Consider the following 15,726-nt stretch of genomic DNA (forward strand, 5'->3'; position numbering starts at 1 on the left):
AGGGATGCCAATGCTGACGTGACTTCCCTATATTATGAACATGCATACAACCATATGGAACAACTCTCACACATCAGAAGATGCAGGAGTGCCTAGAGACAATTCACCATGGCAGCTTCATAGAACTCTCATCATGGGAAGACTATCCAAACTAGGTGAGACATGGGTATTGTTATGTTATCCTGTTCACATATAAAATTGCCTTAAGACATTTCTCTCAAGGCCAATTGTGGGATAGCCAAAGTCCATAGGAATGAAATAGCACCCCCCTGCCAAAAAATGCAATTACTGAACAGAGGAATGTGGATAATTGCCAAAAATGCCACTACAGATCCTAGTCAATCCTACTTAAAATTTACTCAGGTGACAGTTTCCATTTGCACATCTGGCTTATTTTCAAGTTAGGTGCTACAAACTGCTTTTATACTTCCTTGCAATATGAGATGAGTTCATTTAGAATCAGTTGGACGAGGGTGAGATGCATTTTGTCACAGTTCCTTATCCATTTTATTTTGTGCAGCCAGAGCCCAAGGCTCATTGCAACACATCCATCCAAATGCAAAATGGAAAATAAAATTAGGCTCTGGGAAAGGACATGATATTTAAAAGGACAGTAGAAATCAAATCCAAAAGACCTGAACCATTTCCCTCCCTAACCCTGGGATGAGCCACTTGTGGCCCTCCAGATGTTTTGGCCTACAACTCCCATCAGCCCTCACCCTTGGCTATGTTGGCTAGGGGTGATGGGAGTTGTAGGCCAAAACATCTGGAGGACCAGAAGTTGCCCAGCCCTACCCTAACCAGAAAATGAGGATGTTTGTATAAAAATGAATGATTAGCAGCATTTCATGTAGCTATGGATATGGATTTCATGCATAGCAAATGCAATGGAAAGAAAAGGCAGCAAGTTAAAGCTAGGACATTTTAAAATCTCACTTGCCATCTTCTGACGCTTCTTCATAAAAAAACACAAAGCGGATACTTCCTCGTGCCAGACTCAGTCATTTAAGCCAAGAATGCTTTTTGGCCCAACCCTTAATATCTATTTGGTTCTATTCTGCAGATCTAGTGTCTCTAGCTATTTTGCACTCCTGAAATAATCCCTAAACCAGCAGGTGTGGATTAGAGTTTCAGCACAACTCTGGAATGAACTGTATTCCTCATTAACTTCCATGGTGCTATCTTGGTGCCGGCTTACAGAATAAACGCTATTTAAAAAACAACCAAAGCAAGTTGGATTGGCCTGAGATCGATTTCAATTCACTTGGATATCCTCATATCAACTTGTGACCCTCCAGATGTTTTGGCCTACAACTTCCATCAGCCCTAGCCAGCATAGCCGGGGGAGCTGATGGGAGTAGTGAGCCAAAACATCTGCGAAGCCACAAGTTGCCCACCCCTGCACATTAATGCAGCTGTAATGGTTGTGATGACTTATGCCAAAATAATTACAGCAGCAGCCTATGGAACAGGCTGTTCCATATTCACTGATGCCTGCCATATTCACTCCTATTATCAGATGACCCATCCATTGCCCTCTAGCTGGCTATTTCCTTGCTGTATAAAGCCTTTCTATGCTATTGTTATGTACCAGCTCCTGTTTGTGGAGACTGACAGATATGAAAGACCTTTTCAGTCACACCCCCTCCATCTGTCCATTGCTATGCCATGTAAAGGCTTTGCATCCTACTACTGTGCCCCAGCTACTGTTCATGGCAAATTGCCAGGCCAAAGTCCCATGGAAGCTCACAAACACAGCATCCTTATTCCCTCCTCCCTCCTTCCCTACATCTTCGCTTATGCAACAGTTCATACGAACAAGGCCGAAGGGTCAATATTCATTTCCATCACATCTGACTGGGGCACCTTTAATTGGAAGACAGAAAGGTCAAAGGACCTTAGACTGAACGGGACTCAGAACTTTATCGTGAGAGAGAATGAACAGTGCATTATATACACTGTTGCCATTCTGTTAGTGCAAAGCTTCTGCCACTTGTAGGAACCCCCTTTTTATCTTTGTGCCAATGTCAAATCCAAGACCCCAATTCCATTTGCGCAACCCATCGCACAAATGTTTCTACAGCACATTGCGACTTCTTTCCTCTAAATGCTACTTGTGCTGCTCGCGCTAGAAGTTTTGCTTGCACTTGTGTAACCGCTAGCAGCACACCACCACCTCTCATACTTTTTCTGCTAGTGCTACATTGGGCACAAGAGATGCCTTACCTGTGCTCAAACACAGTTTAACAGGGGCATCTCTTGAAGCAGTTACGCTGTCCCTTTCATGGACATAAAGCTTAAAACAAACCATGTCCAGGGCCTGTCCACATTCATCAAAAGTAGGAAGTAACTAGAAGCAATACGTGTCCTAGCATCTTTCCTTCACAACCTTTCAGGACTCAGAAAAAAAAAAAAAAACATTTGTCAACTTCCTTGGCCCCAAATTCATGCACCACTTCCTACTGATCAGTATTCATGACTCTTTCACACACCGAGGCAACACCGATTTTGTGAACTGAGAAATCCTGCACTAGACCACATAAGTAAAAGCCAAAATTTATTAAAATTATATTTAACTTTACATTAAGATGACTAAATGACTGAATATTTACAAATATTAGTAATGATCAAACAATGGTAGATGACAGTGTATGTCATTAACAACAGAAAAGGATATTTTCCCAATGATGCTTCAACATTACCTCAACTTGTCCCACATTACATTCAGCTCTGTCTGCCCCAAAAAAAAAAAAAAAAATACTCTTCACTCTTCTTAAGAATCTGAAAACAATAAATGAATGGAGGAAGACAAAGAAAATATCACCAGTCTGTTTCAAATGACACATGGAGTTGTACCAAAACAAAAGATCCTGAAAGGCACGTGATAAATATCTAAATATTGCCACTAACAAGCTATGGTGTGGGGAGGGTATTTTCTACAGTTAATATGGAGTTGGCCATTTTACTTCAGCCTTCCCTTCACTTGGGGCAGAATGTTCCAGAAGTTGATCAAAATCCACTGAAACCTAAAGAAAGCAAGCTACAATTTCAACCAAGTTTCCTCAGGCCTAATGGCATGAGACATTGACTCCGCATTCATCCTCCAAATCTCTGATTTACATTACATATTTGCAAAATTAGACTTTTTCATATACCATATAGTCTTTTAGACATTTTATCATGTGGGAATTTGCTCTCTTCTTTCTTTCCTATTTATTACAATTTAAAATACTTACCAAATGTTACACCTCTTATAGGGATATTTATGACTGCAAGGCCAGTATTGTATAAATATAACCGGCAAAGTCTTATAAATATAATACTTTCAAAGTCTTACATATTTTACAATTAGAGACATCCTTAGAAGTACCTTAAACTTATCTTCTCATAGAACTGATATTCTCAAATAAGTGGAATTTCTTAAAATAAGTCCAGTAACATGAAGGAAGGCCACGAGTGGCAACACATCTACCAAAGGAATTCTGGGAAAGAGGTAGAAAATTCAGAAATACAGATGATGTTCCCATTCAAATACTCTAAAAAAAATAGATGATGCTTTTGCCTTAGAATGCTTTTAACTGTGAGATTTTTTTCAATAGCTGAGGCAGACCCCTTGAATCCTTTTTAAGGGGTTGCTGTCCCTTTTTTACACCAGGCCCTGCAGGGAAATATTTTCCACAAACCTCTTCCCTAGGAAAGACTGTGGTAGAACTCCTGGGATTGAAGAGCAAAATAAAACATCGCTCCGGGTCCAGCATTGCCTCCATTGTCAATCCTGCTATTGCAAAGCACGATATATAAAACCACAGAGTTACAATGAGGTGACAATATTTTTATCTCACATTTTATGAAATGAGCAGGAAGAGGACCTTACAAGCTTGGTTGGAACATATTACTAATTTTAGAAATTTAGGGTTCAATGCTATGCATGTTTACACAGGAAAAAGTCCCACAACTCCCAGCATTCCCCCAGCCAGCCATGCTGGCTGGGGGAATGCTGGGAGTTGTGCGATTTTTTCCTGTCTAAACATGCATAGCATTGAGGCCTTAGTCTCAAAAGCATTTTTTTCTAAACCTCTTTGAAAAAATGCCTCCCCCTTCCTTTTTACAGATAAGCCTCATGTCTCCTGCAATTTTGTTGCTAAATAGTCGCTAAACAGCCGGGGTAATTACTCCTATATAAAGAATTTACCCAAGCGACATTATATTATTTTAAAAACTCTACAAAGCCTTTCATAATGAGCTCAGGCAAAGGGTTCTGTGCATACCTTAGAGAAGAGTATTAGCTTGTGCACATTCAACAATGTGCAGTCAATAAATTTAGAGCATTGATACTACATACTGCACAGTGCTTGCCCAATCCAAGTAGGAATGGAGAGCCCAACTGAAGAGCTTTCTTTTTATGTTTTAGATCACACAGATGGGTGACCTCTGATAATGTAACCAAACCATTCAAATAATGTCTCCTAGGTGGCCAAAGGTTGCTATGCACACAGTATTATATCAGCATGTAGGATAAAAAGTGATGTTGGATAATTTGGGAGTTCTAGACAGCTGAGCATCAGAAAATAGGTGTTTAGCATGTACAGCAAATGTGCCATTTTAACCATCATCACATTAATTGTTGCGGCTCAAAGTAGTTGCACAAAAATTGATTACAGCTGGGGTGGGGGGAAGAGTGGGAGAGAGAAGAAAATTTCTTACTGTGAATTCCTGTTCTCCATGGATCCAAGAAAACATTCTAGATCCTTCATAAGCTAAGCAGGGTCAGCCCTGGTTAGTACTTGGATGGGAGACTGCCTGGGAATCAAGCTTCTTGCATTGAGCACAGGGTTGGACTCTATGGTCTTGTGGGCCCCTTCGAACCCTATGATTCTATGATAAATTCTATGATAAATTCATGTTAGCCCCTTTCCTTAGTACATGAGGCAAGGTCTTGCATTAACTCCTGCATAGCAGCTGAGGAATGGGTGGGATTTTTGATGGGAAAGCAATATGGGGAGAAAGGGTTGGAAAACTCTCCCTTAGTACTGTGGTCACAATCTGTATCACAGCTCCCTCCTGCAGCTGCTATTGAACTTTGAAAAAAACAACCTTGCCAGACATCATAGGAAGGTGTCTTATACCCAGTCAGAGCATTGGTCCATCTAATTCAATATTGTCTACACCGATGGGCAGGAGCTTCCCAGGGTTTCAGATGGGAATCTTTCCCAGCCGTACATGGAGAGACGAGGGATAGAACCTGGGACCTTTTGCATGCAACCTAGATGCTTTGCCCCTGAGCTACGCCCTGTCCCTATTCATGGATCTCCCGTGTCACTTTTAGTTGGCCCTTAAGCTTCTTTGATGTGTAATGTTCAGTCATGAGCATTCTTCAGGCAAATACCACCACCACCACCACCACCACCACATCGTATACTTGCAGTGTTGATATTTTACAATTTGTTATACATATATGAGTTTCTGCTGAGAATATCATCACAAAAAGTTTTTTAAAAGTCACTTTTTTGTTGATGGATGCTTATGTCAAAAATGTTTGCTTCTTCAGATCCCACTTGTGAAAAAAAAAAATCTTATTCCTGCATGCTAATTCTACTACAGTATAATTACTAATCCCTTACACATGGAAAGTGGCAAACAGAGGGGTTCATGCACACAGCATAAATGTTTACGTACCAAATTCTGAACTCTTTTTTTTTTTTAGTTATTTGGGACTATGTCAGACCAGACAAAAACCCACATCTGGGACTCCAATTAGCATTATCGGAATGTTTACATATTATCTGTAATCATGCAGAATAATATCATATTCAGTCCCATATATCCCAGGTTAATATTTCTTTTAACTGTGTGGTTGTTCTTTACTTGTGATTAACAAAATCCCAGTCAGCTGCAGAAAATTGACTTTTCCTTCATCAGGAGAACTTGTTCACTCCATGCCGATCAGCATTTCTGTCCCATCAAATTGTCCGTTCAGCAGATGAATGTTCAGTGACTCAGTGATGCTGAGTTTATATAAAATCTGAAGTAAACAGTTCTGGGGTCAGCTCAGGTAGACAGTGGAACTAAATGGAAGTCTCCCATAGCTGTAAGAGGAAAAAGTTAAGATAACCTATTACTGGAGCTGTTGTAACTCCAGTACAACATGTGATACCTATGTGATAGGAGTTTTTCTGTATTAAAAACTAACAACCAGTGTGGTACAGTGGACAGAAATCCAAATTCAAGTTCCACCCCAACCATGGACTCATTGGTCAACATCCAGCGGAAACATACCTCCTCACACACCCCTCCCTATGGCAGCCCCTCCAGCCCCCAAAACTGCTATGCAGAAGGTTGTGGGGGACTGCTGAATGGGGTAGGCTGGGGGAAAGGGGGTTACCCAAATATAGGGCAGAGGCACCTTTGAGCAGAGCTTCTTTCATGGAAGGTGCCTCTTTTGGGGGATCCTACCTCATTCAGCAGGGGGTGGGGGACTCTTTGTGTAGGAATTCCAGGGGGCTGCTGTGGGGAGGAGGGGGCACAATACCCTACTTCTGTCGGCTGAGTTGCACATGCCTAAATCTGGATCCCACCCACTGTGTGACCTAAGGGAAGTCACCCTTACCTGAATCCAAAGATGCAGAAGACCCAAGGAAGACTGAAGGAAGAAAGGATGCTTACCCTGGCACCTGCTCTGTTGGCCTTTTTCTCCTCATCAGGAAGTGGAGGCATTGGATATGGGTATTTCCTGCTGGAGGCAATGGAGCCAGTAGATGATGATGGGGACTTTGCAGGAGAAAGTGTCCTGAGGTGTTGAAACAGACAGAATAAACATAATATCTTGGGATACCTGCCTTTTACCAGAAATTGCAACTACTTGTGAAGCTTCCTTGAGAATTTCACTCAAACGCTCAGCTGAATATAGCTGCAAGGGAAGCCAAAGGCTTTCAAAGCCATAATTTTGGGGAATGGTTCACTAGGACTGTCTCCTACACCATTCTTGAGCCATTCTTGTTCATTTTAATGGAGGCTTTGTGGAAGATGTTCCCAGGGGACTGTGCCCTTTGCCAGCAATTAAGCAATATGAACGAGATTAAATTCTTTTCACCATGTTATTCATCAAATGACAGAGGGACTAAGCAGTAATCCATTTATAGAAAGGAAATAATGATTTACAACAAACCAGAGTTCATGGAGCATAGTGGCTGAGAGGCTGAGCTGTGAATGAGTCCCTTGTCCAAATCTCACCTCAGCCTGGATAGCTTTAGGGCGCAATCCTATGCATGTTTAGACAAAAAAAAGTCCTACAACTCCCAGCATGCATAGGATTGGACCCTAAGGCAAGCATTTTCTCCGTCAGCCTCAGACTGGCATCTGAAATATGGGGATAATGATACTGGTCTACCTTTTAGGTTTGTTCTAAGGATTACTGAGGTAATGCACATGACATGCATTAAAAGTATTATTATTATTATTATTAAACTAAAAATAACTCCAGTATACATAAAAGCACCATTTTATCTATGTATTTTTGTACCGGTTGAAAAAGTGATACCAGAGAGAAAGTGCTTTATAAAGCTTTTTCATAAAGAAGGGCCTCTCCCATGACCACTTATACTGATGCAAATCCTGCTGATACTGTGCACCTCCATCAAAACAGTGGAGGCTGGTGGCTCTGATGTCAGTGGGGCTCTGCATCTGGGAAAGCTCCTTTACAGTTCTGACTGGTTCTGGCTGAAACCTGGAAAGGATTCACCACCCCACTGAAGTTGGAGCCATCCATTGCATCAAAGTAAGTTACCAGTGGCTCAGACCTTAACCGCAATCTTTATGCATGTCTACTCGGAAATAATCCCCACTGCATTCAACAGAGTTTAATCCCAGGTGAGGACAACAGGGGTGGACAAAGGAAGATCTCCAAATGTTTGGGACTTCAACTCCCAGAAGCCCCTGCCAGCACAACTAATGGTCAACAATGCCTTGAGTTGGACTCTGGAGATCTACTTTCTGCCCACCCCTGGTGTACTGGATTGGAGCCCACGTTGCTTAAAAATAACACAGCAGATCCATTTATTACAACATTTATACAAAGGCATGCAGTTTAGAGGTTGAAACAATTATGAAGAAACAAAGGCAAAGACAAAGTGCTCAATTGTTAGGCATGCAAGCGTCATCCAGTGCAGTTCCAGCCAAAGTAAGAGTCTGATGGGGTGGGGAAGGGTAGACAAAAATGGACTGATTAGTCAAAACCATCAGCATTTCTGTGCAAGGTGAGTCAGGTAAGCAGTAGCAAGTCAACGTCTGCATCATATGGAAAGCATTCTTCTTTTTCAGGTCAACAGAGCTTCTGTGCTTTATTGAGAGGAATTTTACCCAAAAGGACAGGAACAACTAAACGGTCTCAGCATCAGATTCTAAACCAGACTTGGATTCAAACTTTGCCCGTCCCAGCCAGCCTGGCCACAGGTCAAGCTGACTACAGATGATGAGAGTTGTAGTTCAGCACTTCTGGAGGACGCAAGGTTGGGGAAGACTATTCTAAAATTGTCTTAGAATCAGAGAGCTAGGAAATCCCAGGTCGGATCCAGATTCAGTTATACTTAGGAGAGCCCTATTGAAACCAATGGGACTAAGTTAGTCAATACTAACTTAAGTCCCATTGATTTCAATAGGTCTCCCCTAAGTCTGATGCAAACTGGAATCCAGTATGGTACAAACTGGATCGTTTGCAAGAAAACACAAAAGCCTTACTCTGGTTGTCCCGCAAGCACATCCATGATATACTTGGGATTATAATTGCAAGTGTCTTTATTTTATTAGTGACTTTTGTGTGTTATTGTTACATGTATTCTTTTTTGTAGCCTGTATGTTTTAACTTTATTTCAAAATAAAATTCTGTGGGGGAAACATAAACGCCAGAAACACAGCTGGTCGCAGACATTCTGCTTTCCTGATGAAATACTACAATCACTCCACCACACCCCTCTGCTCACAACAGCCCTACCTCATACACAATGTCTAGCCCTCTGGCTTGCTAAAGGTAAGGGATCTTTTAAATTTTTAGCCCTAATTCAGATGGCTGTGCCAGCTGCTTGCTTGACTTCCTTGTTCACCCCCTTCCCCATGCTTCTCAGATCCTGTTTCCATACTTTACACTGAACAGCCTAGCTGCCTCCATACCACTCTGGGCGATACCTCCATTTTCTGCCTCCATGGCCATGGTGAACTCTGTTCCATACTAGTGCCTGCCCATGAGAAATGTTGGTCACCAGTGTATGATGTAATCATGCAATGCCTCCTAGCCATTCGTAAACCATCCCAGAGAACTTTTGCTATTGGGCAGAATAATAACAATAACAACAGTGGGTAGAAGATGTCAACATTACCCAGAGAAGCACAGGGAGCAGCCACAGAGCTCTAGAGTATATTCAGCAGCACAATTTTAAAACTAAGCCACAATTTGAATTTTTTTCTCTGTGTGCCACTTGCAGAATGAACTGTGTATGTCCAAAAGGAGATTATTCTTGGACAACTTCACAGAAGCAGACCAGATAATATATCGGGGTGGTAGAATTCTGAACGGTGCCTCTTCAGACTGTAGATGGAATGTCATATTTCCCCTATGGGGGGGAAAAACTCCCCGCATATAGTAAATTTCTTTAAATCCTTTATTACTGATTCTATTCAACTCATAAAGTTTGTCAAAATCCACTTTGAAATATAACATTTAAACACAGTTCTCCCTTTAAACGTCTCACCTCTGCTACAGGGACAATGTCTTCCTTCAAATGCTTGTCTACAAAACACCTTTTAACAAACTCCAAACATTATTCGCTTTTCGTGGAGGATTCGAGATGGTGAGTTTTCTCCGAAATTAAGTTCTATGTCCGTGATTTACTTCCAAGTGTGCATGTTTATGTACATTAACCTGGAAGTAAGCCTCATTGAGCAAAGTGCAACTTGCTTCTGAGTAAACACGCATAGGATTGAACTAGTAAACTTGTTCAGTACTAAATCAACATGTCAGACTATCTGCAGTTCCTCTACAAATGTATATTGTGTACACACACACACTCTCTTATTTATTTTAAAGGAAAACTGGTAGATGGTTTGGAAAACTACAATGTCTAAACTAATTGCATAGTTACAGGGGTGTCATGTAAGATACTGTGCAGGGGTGCTGATATAGAATTCAAGCGGGGTGATCACCTGTGAGTAGAACCATGGTGGGTGGTCCACTCGAGGTGGCCTGAGCTACCCACCATGTTTCTGCTCATAGCTGAGCACCCCTGCTTGAATTCTATATCAGCACCCTTGCTCAGTGTCTCATACGACACCCCTGTAACCATGAGATTAGTTTAGACGTTGTGGGCAACCTTGGTGTGCAGGACAGCCCACCTTGAATGGACCATCCACCTCAATTCTTCTCACAGACCCCATACCTGCCACCAAGCCCTGCTCCGTGTGGGGGGGAAAGCTTACCCTGGGGCCCAAGATGGGGTCACAGGCAGCCGTTCCTTAGAAAGCGGAAGAGGCCCAACAGGTCTATCATCTTTCCTTGGCACTTCTTTCTAAACTGGGCAGCTGCTTTTCTGCCAGGGATCAGGCAGGTTGCCATTTGATCTCCTTGAGCCTGGCAGAATAGAAGCATAGGGGGAAGGAGGAAAGCCCTTTGGGCACCTCCCTTCTTTGAAGGAGCCAACACTAGCTCTCTTCCTAGTCCCCAAGGGGACCAAGACAGGAGGTGGTGGAGGAAATCAGGCCCTTTTGAGTGTTTTGGAAGCACTCACCCCATTCCAGGGGGTTTGATGTTTGACTGGAACACTCGAGAGCCTCCCATTCCTACATGCATACTACAGTGCTTTCAAACTGGAGTGACAGGAGTTACATGTATACTACAGTGCTTTCAAACTGGAGTGACAGGAGTTACATCCAAAGCAACTTGCTTCTCTTATGTTTACAAAATGCCACAGTATGTACACAGTAGCCCCTGCACTGAATATTTTGCATCAAGTAAATCCAGGGTGAAAAGATTTTAAAAATCAATGTACAACTTCCCCAAATTAAACCCAAAGGGTTTAATAGACCTGAAACATCTAAATACACATCCTCCCAAACTGTGTTCCTACTGCCCTGGAAGGTGGGGCGATTCCAGCTTTGCAAGCCATGTTTGTAGCTCAGTATCCATCCCACCATTTTACAGGAGATTTGTCATCTGGCAGCTAATCCATTGCTCCAATTCCACTTAAGGTGGACTTAATTCCACTCTATCTTATCATCCCTCCTTGCAACATCAGTTTCTCCCAGAGTCAGCTTTCTGCTAATCATCCCTAGAGTAGGTCCTTCCCCATCACCATCTACACTGCAACCAGTTATTCAACAACTCACTAAGGGAGCAATCCTATGGCCACTAGTCAGTGGCTAGATGGCCATAGGATATCTGGTTTTCCGGGAACCGACCTCAGATCCCGTGCTCTGAGGTCGGTTCCTGGAGAACCAACCTCCTCCCACTTCTACACTGCAGACAACACAGAACAAACTCAAGCTCTGTGCTCAGAAGAGGAGCACAGAACAGCCAAAACAGGGTGTTCCAGGGGGCGTTCTGGGGTGGGGAAGGCGGAAATGCTGGTATGACACATCCAGCAGCCTCCTCCCCCGCTCCGCCTTCCCGTGGCTACACAGCTGAAATCGGTTGTCTAGCCACAAATGCAGGGCAGGAGAAGCACGGAGGGAACAATCCCCTCCGTGCTTCTCCTGCCCTGCATTGGATAGGCGGTCGCCTCTGACTTCGGAGGCGGCCACCTATCCCCACAGGATTGCCCCCTAATTTTCCTACTTTTATTTCAAGCACAGAAAGTCCACCTTCAACTTCAGAAAACAGCTGAAAATCCAAAAATGCTTATGGACATTTTGCTGGTCATGAAATCAGGATGTGTTAAGAGAGGAGGAGAGAAAAAAAGATGACAAACGTCAAGGCAACAAGTATGCAAACAAATGGAGTTTCCTTTCTTCCCTGGTGCTCTAATGATGTGCTCTATTCTGTACTGCATTGTCAGAAAGCAATCAGATGACATAAAAGAGAGAGAGGCAAATCCGGGGGATTTAACTGTTCCTCACATGACGAAGGTATTACGTAGGAAGTAGTCTAATATTTTAATATGGGATTGTCTTTTATGCAGTGCTGGGTACAGCTTTTGGAAGGTCCTTGGCAAGACACCCCCAATGGGTCCCCTCGCTCATGGAGTCTACCTTCTCACGGCCACTGTCACCAGCTGCTATTGCTTTGCTTCATCCTCTGTCTCATCATTGCTACCAGTGGCATCTGCCGCTGCTCCTTCTCACTACCACCACTGCCTGGGCAATAGCGAGAGGCAGGCAAACAAGCAGGTTGCAATGGCGAAGAGGAGCAGCAACTCCAGGGGGCTCCTTCCAGTGGGCCCTTACTGGAGTGTGGGCCATGGCAGGTGCCCAACTATGCCTACCCTTGATGCTGACCCTGCCTTTAAGCATCTTGGTCACATCACATTTACAAAAAGCCATATCTAAGGCCTTGACCTCAGATCTGCTTGACTACATTTGAGGTTAGGCCATTCCCCTTTGAAAGTTTGACCAAGAGCAAGCACTTGCTAAGCAATTGCATTAGGGAGGAGTTGACTGGTGGAGGACCATCCACCCTAGCATCCGTTTTAGTGGAAGAGGTGGTCAGTTTGAAGACCGGACTGAGTGAGGTTGAGACACACAGAGAACTAGCTATCTGGCACAGTCTGGAGGCCCTCCAGTTTCAACTGCTGGTGATCGCAGTGTTATGTTGGGTCGGTGCTCTTCAGCATGGGCAGCTGTAAAAATCCAAGCTTGATGCAAGATGGAAGAGTTGATTTCTTGAATAATAAATTCTAATGGGCTCAGGACAGCAGGCCAGTTGCACCTATATTAAGTGTTCTGGAAACCAAGATCTTTTCATAGATATGATATGCCACTAAGATATGGAGCTTGTATGGAAAAAGAAAATAGAATTCTTTAAAAAGAAAGTTTAAGTTTTTTAAAAAGTGTTTAAAAAGTATTTAAAAGGAGTTTAGGGTGCAATCCTATCTAGATAGGTGGCCGCCTCCAAACTCGGAGGCGACCGCCTATCCAAAGCAGGGCAGGAGAAGGAGAGGAAATTTCCCTCCATGCTTTTCCTGCCCTGCTTTTTTGGCTAGACAGCTCTCCCCGCCCTGGAACACCCCCAGCCACACCCCTTTCTGGCCACTATGTGCTCCTCTTGCGAGCGCGGAGGCCGGGAGGCAGCGCGGAAGTGGGGGGAGGTCAGTTCTCCGGGAACTGACCTCGGATCACAGGCTCTGAGGTCAGTTCCCAGAAAACGGCATATCCTCTGGCCATCTAGCCGCTGTCTAGCGGCCATAAGATTGCTCCCTTAATCTATTTTAGAGCTTCTTGCAGACCCTCCCTCAACTTTGATGAGAACAAATAGGAATATTTCCAGTAGAAATGACCATCTTTTTGCAATTGCTTAACCACTGGCTTAAATGACTCCCTATATCAGAAGACAGGCACCAGAGGTGTGAACAAATTCAGTTTATTTGTTGTTCTTTTAATGTGATCCCCAGAAATGGCTGTCTCATTGCATAGTTTGTCTTTGAATGAATTTAATGGAATAGTCAATGGCTGCCAAAGTGGTACTTAGACAGTAGAGATACTTTGTGCACAGAGATTTATTCCAATTGACGTGTTTAAGAGTGCATTCTCGTAAGCAATGATAAAATTCCATCACAGTTTGAAAACATTACTTACTGGATGTCTTTTGAGTTTGCTTCAGTGAGCTCTTTCTTTCCTTTGTGGGAGTTTCAACGAATGCCCTTCAATGTCTTTTGGATATGCCCTACGGTAATGTTGCCGTTGCCGTTGCCGTTATTGCATTTGTGGGGAGGAGACAACTGAAGACATTCTTCTTATTGGCTTTCCCCAACCTGATGTTCTCCAGATGTGTTGGACTACAACTCCCTGCATCCCTAGCCATGCTGGCTGGGAATGCTAGGAGTTATAGTCCAACATATCTAGAGGACACCAGGTTGGAAAAGACTGTTCTACAGGATCTATCTAATTTTAGAAGACATGTAGAAGTTTCTCCTCCAGTTATTTATTTTAAAAAATGCAAACACTGGTCAAAGCAACAGCAAAAATTGGAAACAATGTATTGGTCAATAAAAATAAGGAGTTTCTTGAATGATGCAAAGCACTGGCAAACTTTTTCTGACTTACGTACAGTCAAGTTCGATTTGAACATTGTTTTGATTGCTACCTGATAACAAATTGAAGTACTGAAATACTAGTTTTAAGGACATATATACACTGTTATGATATTAAACATGCTTCTGCCATGATTAGGTTGTCTTAAGTCTTGTTGTATAGTTTTACAAATTGGTTTCTGTTCTTATTTTGATAGGTTATTTTTGGTTACAGCTACTGGTCAAAACATATAAAATGGAACCTAATTGAATATTCATAACATACATCTTCCTTTTCTCACTATAAAGAGAAATTAATCCTTTCCAGCAAGTCTCTAGCACAGGCGTTACCTACCAGAGGGGTTCTCAAACTTTCTACTCTCTGGGCCTCCTTGAGAAGCTGAAAATGACTGAGGCCCACCAGTCACAAAATGGTTACAGATGAAGGCAGAGTTTGGCATAATCAGCTGGCAATTGCTGATATCATTTTATATTGATATCTAATCCTGCTTTGAAAATTGCTAACTTCTTTGCCATAGCCATGTCCTTGTAGTAGGGAGTTCCATAATTCAGCTTTCTTGAAGTTAAGCGCAGGCAGTAGCTCTGGGGGTATCCTTTCTCAGCCTCCCCATTTGGGGAAGAATTTGCTGATCTAGAGGCTCTACATGGTTTTCAACATGGTGCTCATGGGCAACAATGTTCCCACAGACACTCTCTTGGCGCCCCCTGCCTCTCCTGATTTTCATTTTATTTCCTAAGATTATTTTAAATTATTTTTTTAACTGGGAGATTGCCATGCTACAAAGCAAAGTGCTGCCCTTTATTTGGGTTCAAAATCTATATTTGGGGTTGAAAGAGTGGTTTTGTATTTTGGAGCTCAGACTCCCACCTCTGGCTTGTACTTAGGTTCTTAGGGGCTAGTTACTTCTCTACTAATATCACCACTTTGCCTTCTGGGAAATGAGTGTTTTGTGACTGGCCCACAACACTCTTTCAAAATTCCAAATGTGCCCACCAACCCAAACAGTTTAGGGACCCCTGCTCTAAGTATAGAAAACTATTTTATATGAATTGTATATTTTTGTCCTCCCCCACATGCCTCTCAAAGTCTTCTTACCCATGTCCTGTCTTCTCCCCTTCTCATTTCACACTTAACTTGTACCCAGTCCTCAACTGCCAGTTTCTTTCATCCCTCCTTCCTGCTGCTTTTACATGCACTCCCTCCTATAACAGCTTCCCTCTCTTATCCACTGCCTTTATTCCCCATATTAAAATAAGAAGAAGAAGAAGAAGCCTTGCTCTATAACCAACTCCCACTGCCACACCTGCCTATGCAGTGCACATCGTGTGGCTATGGTATAGGGCAGACAAGCAAAGAGGCACGAGGCAGCCTCCAGCACTGAAACCCACCTGACGGTTGGCTGACACCCACTGCTGAATCCCAATCCGCAGTCTGAGAAACACTACTCTAATAGATATGCTGGGGACATGCTCTGGTTGTATACAATAGTATACATGT

At 42.9% G+C, this 15,726-nt stretch overlaps 1 protein-coding gene across 4 annotated transcripts in view; it reads right to left on the bottom strand.

The window, feature by feature from the left end:
• Positions 1 to 5,702: 5,702 nt before the first annotated feature.
• ADAM22 (ADAM metallopeptidase domain 22) overlaps positions 5,703 to 15,726 on the bottom strand; it is a 191,064-nt gene continuing 181,040 nt past the window's right edge. For all 4 annotated transcript variants that reach the window (XM_084858951.1, XM_084858952.1, XM_084858949.1 and 1 more), the window contains 2 exons: positions 6,664 to 6,787; positions 5,703 to 6,086 (listed from right to left, as the gene is read on the bottom strand). In XM_084858951.1, coding sequence (XP_084715077.1) covers positions 6,066 to 6,086; positions 6,664 to 6,787 — 145 coding nt within the window. In that variant the 3' untranslated portion in view covers positions 5,703 to 6,065. The remainder of the gene's footprint in view (positions 6,087 to 6,663; positions 6,788 to 15,726) is intronic.

The sequence above is a fragment of the Heloderma suspectum genome, chromosome 5 (genome assembly GCF_057233095.1).
Source record: "Heloderma suspectum isolate Gila_16-S chromosome 5, 16-S_ref, whole genome shotgun sequence".
In the NCBI taxonomy this organism is placed as follows: domain Eukaryota; kingdom Metazoa; phylum Chordata; class Lepidosauria; order Squamata; family Helodermatidae; genus Heloderma; species Heloderma suspectum.